Genomic DNA, 5,466 nt, shown 5'->3' on the forward strand with positions numbered 1-5,466 from the left:
TTCCATTCATTCATTGTTGCACTTTTCTCCCCACCCACTCACCCCGACCCCCAGTTCGCTCCTCTCCTTGAAAAGCAAAAGAAAAACTCCTTCATTGCTACATAATCCTCCACCCCTCACCCTGCATATCTCCACTCCCACTCCACGTATACTCTACTCTGTAACCCTCATTCTGGACAGGCAAAGTATTTTTTACCCACAGGCCTGTCACCAGGAATAAAGGTGATGGGTGTCCTTGAAGTTTGATATGTGACAAAACAATCTATTGACATCCCTCAGGCAGCTCTTAGCCTTTCTTGTCCACTGTCCCCACTTTTTCAACCCAGCCTTCCGCCTGTCCGCCCTTCCTGTGCCATTAAAAATATCCCCAGCGCTCTTCAGAATTTGTTTGAGGTGGGTCGGGGGCGGGTGAAGCGTGCCACCTGCCTGAGCCCTGTTAGGACCTGAGATGGAATCATGGTAGAACTGGTGGACCCATTCCCAACTCTAGGTGGTAGAAGACTCTCAGCTTCGTCTGAGTTACTTCTGTTTTGCATCTGACTACAAGGGCTTTTGTCTGTGAGCCTGTTACTATCTGGCCAACCTTTGGGTGTCCTTGTAGATAATTGCTGTTGTCTATGGTTTTCCATGGAGAATGCCCTTTCAATGGTTTTCAGTGGAGGTGAATGCTTTCCTTTCTGTGTGTTTCTTATTTAAAATTTATTCTTTTTTGGTGGCGTCTGTACCATCAAATCAGATCTGACTGGTACAGGAGGAGATTGTCCCTCCTTCTCCAGCAGAGCATCTGGGTAGATTTGAACTGTGCACCTCTGGGATTGCAGTGCAGCTTCTTGCCACTAGGCCACCAGAGCTCCCTAAATAAATGTTTTTCTTGCAGGGCACTAGAGTTGTTTTAATGAGGTGGCATTCATAGAGAAAGCTTTATCATTTTTTTAAAATTTTTATTTTATTTTTATCATTTGTGTGTCTGTACCGTCAAATCAGATCTGACTGGTACAGGAGGAGATTGTTCCTCCTTCTCCAGCAAAGCATCTGGTGGATTTGAACCACACACCTCTGGGATTGCAGTGTAGTTTCTTGCCACTAGGCCAGCAGCGCTCACCACTTTATCATTTCTACAGCTCTGCTTTATCATTTCTATAACAGCTGCTTCCTCATGCCCTTAAAGGATTAAATAAATGCCTCTCAAAACGGGAGTGTCAGCTCTGGATTGGTTCCTTAATGGGAACCGGGGCAACAATACCCTCAGGACATTTTAGTGATTCCGCCTGGAGGTCTTTGTGTAGCTCAATCAGGATAAGCCTTCATCCCCTGCCCTAACCATCAGGTCTAAGCTGGTCAGTTTTAACTTTTTGGAAGTTCAATACATCATTAAACTGACTTGAGTATCTCCTTATACTTGTACCACTCACCAAGGATTTTCCAGGGCACAGAGTAGCGGGTGGATTCAAACCCTGTGCCTTTGGCTTGGCAGCCCTACTTCTTAACCATTAAACCACCAGAGCTCACTCTTTAATAGTGTAGTCATGTCATGAAACCTTAATACATAATAGACACTAACACGTGGTGATTCCTACAGTGGAGTTGATAAGAAACTTCTTTTAATCACATGTATACGTGTGAATTATCAAAAGGAAGATGCGGGGAGTTTTGGTGGCCTAGTGGCAAAAAGCTGCACTACAATCCCAGAAGTACACAGTTCGAATTCACCAGATGCTCTGCCGGAGAAGGAGGGGAAATCTCCTCCTGTACCAGTCAGATCAGATTTGATGGAACACACACAATATAATAAAATTAAAAAGAAAGAGGGGAGGGGGAAGGAAGATGCAACACACAGCCCCATAGATAGGAAGCCAGGTGCCCCTTGAATGTCTTCTCGAAGTCATGGAACCACGAAAAGTGGCCATTGTACAAAGCACAGGTCATGGCTGAGTCCCTGAGGGGAAAGTTAAGCTTTGACAACTGTCTTTAGGCAGCTGACCCTCCATTGTGTCCTCAGAGACTGGCACTGGAGGAGATGGTCATCTTTCTCCTGTGGATTTGAACCCTCGGCCTTACACCTGGCAGCTTCTTAACCGCTTGGCCACCAGAGCTGTGCTTGCTGGGCAATAATGTGTCTTCACATGTCTTAGTAGGTGATGTGTTGTTTTGATAAATAACCATCATCCGAGAGGCGTGCACCCCCTTAAGAGCCATTTCTGGGACAAAATCGTGCCCTCAGGAATGCTTTCCTGGGACATTTGTCCTCAGCTCCGGAGACTCCCAGCCCCGTGTCTCTTCTCTCCTGACAGCATATTTGAGTTTGTTTTTGAAGGTCCCATCCAGAACGTAATTGAGCCACAGCCTCTTAAGTGCTGACGGACCCAAAATTCCAAAATGGGTAAAGACTTAAGGTCACTTGCACAATTAATGTTCTCAGACATAGATAGGAAAATAAGGTGGAACTGGTTTTGACACACAAGTCCTTGGTTGTACCTGCTGGGCTTTTGAAAGGAATGGATGACTCCTATTCACGTAGAGCCTCAAGGAATCATTGTACTTTTTTCTTTTAAATGAAATTTTTTTCTTTTTACTTGTGATTTTAATAAAAGTTTACAAAAAAGTTAGGTTTTCATTCATTCATTGGTGCGCGTTTTTACCCCCTCCCCAAGTTGACTTTTTTTAAATATATATATTCTAGTTTATTTACAAAATTCAAATATTCTGCACTCAGTTGGAGCCCAGGAACTTTTCATATCAGCCCTCAGGGAAAGTTGGCTGTTTGTGAGAAATCCCTTCATTGCTATGCCTTCAAGCTTCATAATCTGTGATCTGCAAGGCCTGATCACTGTTCATGATAAGCTGTAGCAGGTCAGAGGGAGGGAACCTCTGGAGACAGGAGTGGAGATGTCAAATCCATGATGTCCTCATGGCCTCCTGGCAGCTCGATGTCACTTCTGAACAGCACAGCACAATAGGTTGTAGGGAGCTCGGATCTGGGGGCTAAGTAGCTGTTCTGAGGGTGGAGAACCACCACCACCACCACCCTTGTCTCCACATCAACTCCTTTCCGTCTTCTGTCCCTCTTAGGAAAGTGTGGGCCCACGCCAGTCCACCGGCCTCATGACCATGTTCAATCCGCAGTGTCTCTTCGACCTGACCAAGCAGAGCCTCCTCAAGAATGAGTCTTGGGTCCCAGTGGCTTCGCAGCTGATCCCTTTCCTAATCTGGGAAGACCTCTTCATGGAAGCCGTGTCTGGTAGACACATGGCGGTGGTGGAGGCCATGGTAGCCTCCTGGCCCTCGCCATGCCTGGACCTGACGTCTCTGATGAGGGATCAGCAACTCGGTGCTCTGGTCACGTTGCACAGTGTGTTCAAGGCGCTCGGTGTCCTCCTAGACCAGGGCCCTCGTCGCACCGCGGGTCACCTCAGAGTGCTATTGCCCGCAGCTCCGGTGACCTGGCTGGATAAGGAGTTGGAAAGTCTGAGGTGCGGGAAGTGTTCCAGGGCAGCGCCGAGGAAGCCACTCGTAGGTATGGAGGTGGTGGGGGACCTGAGCTTCCAGGAAGCGGACTGGAACCTTCTGCTCTCCTTCCTCACGTGCAGAGTGGAGGAGGGAAAGGCGCTTCCTCAGCTGTACTGCCGGAAGCTCACCTTTGCGGATCATCTACCAGAGTATCAAGTCATTGAGAAGATCCTGGCCAATGTGCAGCTGGATGGTGTTGAGGAGTTGAAAATCTACTACATAACAAAGATGGATTTCCTGTCCATGATCGCTCCTTACCTGTCCCAGATGGTGCACCTGAAAATCCTCACCCTCCAGACCCTTATCCCGAGGGACTGGATCTTGATGCACCCTCCTCAGGACAAGCACAGAACTGATCAGCTGGACACTATCTACAAGGAATTCACTTCCCAGCTCGCCTACCTGCGCCAGTTCCAGCATCTCCACATCATCGATGCCTACCTCCGTGGAAACATCAACCACTTTCTCAAGCACATAGAGACCCACTTGGAGTCACTCACAATTTCCCCCATTTACTACACATTAGACAACTCAGACCTCAAATCCCTGTCCTTGTATCCCTGCACCAGAAGGCTAAAGGTGCTCAATTTCTCCAAAAACCTCTTGGCGCATTTGAATGTCAAGTTGCTCGGAGCCGCCATACTCAGGACCTCGGACACCCTGGAGCACCTGGACTTATCTTACTGTGATCTCAGGGACTCCCACCTCAACACCATCTTACCTGCCCTGATCCGCTGCTCACGACTCCGACTGTTTAAATTCTCTGGAAACTGTGTGCGCACATCTATCTTGAAGAGACTGTTGCGTCGAATACTCCCGACCAAGAAGTCCAGGTGCCTGGTACTTCCCTTGCCTCACAACTCTGACAGGGAGGACCCTCTGGTGTTTGTCAGTGGACTTGTTCCTCTCTTAGAGGGGTTAGGGGTGCTCTGCAAGATCCACTTAAATCCTAACGAGGTCTCCTTTGAGGTGCGTGTTGACGTCTTGATGGAACAATCCTGAGGGGAATGCCTTCTAAATTCCCCTTCTGATGATAAGGGGTGGCTTTATGGCATCTGTAGGCAAGGGGGAGTGAGTTCTGGTGGTCTCCTAGGGAGAAGCTGTACTGTAATCCTAAAGGCACGTGGGTCAAATCCACATGGGGAGAAGATGGGCAGTCGGAACCTTCTGGAGGGTCTACTACGCGCTGGTTCTCATATCCGTAACAGAAGAACAGTGACAACAGATGCTTCATTTGAGAAGGGCTAAGGGTGGGGACATCTTGATAGATGCACATGGAGAAGTTACAGGAAGGTGGAGGCCATAGACCTTGAATGCTGGGATGGAACATCCCTTTGAAAGTGTTGAGTGTTCGAGAATAAATTTCTGTCTCCTAAAGTTATCCGCTTGTGGTATTTTTGTTATCCCCCAAAAAAGTATAGAAAAAAAATCTCCCCAAGTTGTTTTTGTTAGATGTCCTCTAGCCAACAATGACTCACTGATGGCTGAAAGGAAAATCGGCACCTTGTTTAGTCCTACTCCATCGTGGTGCTCTCTCATCTGTCTTCGTACAGTCACTGTGTTGCTTCATCTTGTTGAGAATCTTCCTTTCTGTGACCCTCCTTTTTTCCCCCTAAGGATTCAAAATTAGGATGACCTTAAGTGACAGAGATCCGACGTGAGGCAGCCCAGAGCTAGTCTTAGTTTCCAGAGGCTGGTTTTTGGAAATAAGACCACCAGGCATTTGGTTGGTTGGTTGGTTGGTTGGTTGGTTGGTTGGTTGGTTGGATGGTTGTTTGGATGGTTGGTTGGATGGATGGATGGTTGATTGGTTGGTTGGATGGATGGATGGTTGGTTGGTTGGTTGGTTGGATGGTTGGTTGGTTGGTTGGTTGGATGGTTGGATGGTTGGTTGGATGGTTGTTTGGATGGTTGGTTGGATGGTTGGTTGGATGGTTGGTTGGTTGGTTGGTTGGTTGG

General features: G+C 47.7%; 1 protein-coding gene across 1 annotated transcript; it reads left to right on the forward strand.

Moving 5' to 3' along the window:
* Positions 1-3,102: 3,102 nt before the first annotated feature.
* On the forward strand, positions 3,103-4,509 carry LOC102875241 (melanoma antigen preferentially expressed in tumors-like). The gene has a single exon (XM_006901784.1). The coding sequence runs from the start codon at positions 3,103-3,105 to the stop codon at positions 4,507-4,509; it is 1,407 nt and encodes a 468-aa protein (XP_006901846.1).
* The last annotated feature ends 957 nt before the right edge of the window (positions 4,510-5,466 follow it).

The sequence above is a fragment of the Elephantulus edwardii genome, unplaced genomic scaffold (assembly GCF_000299155.1).
Source record: "Elephantulus edwardii isolate Elephantulus edwardi_28Jun2011 unplaced genomic scaffold, EleEdw1.0 scaffold00344, whole genome shotgun sequence".
In the NCBI taxonomy this organism is placed as follows: domain Eukaryota; kingdom Metazoa; phylum Chordata; class Mammalia; order Macroscelidea; family Macroscelididae; genus Elephantulus; species Elephantulus edwardii.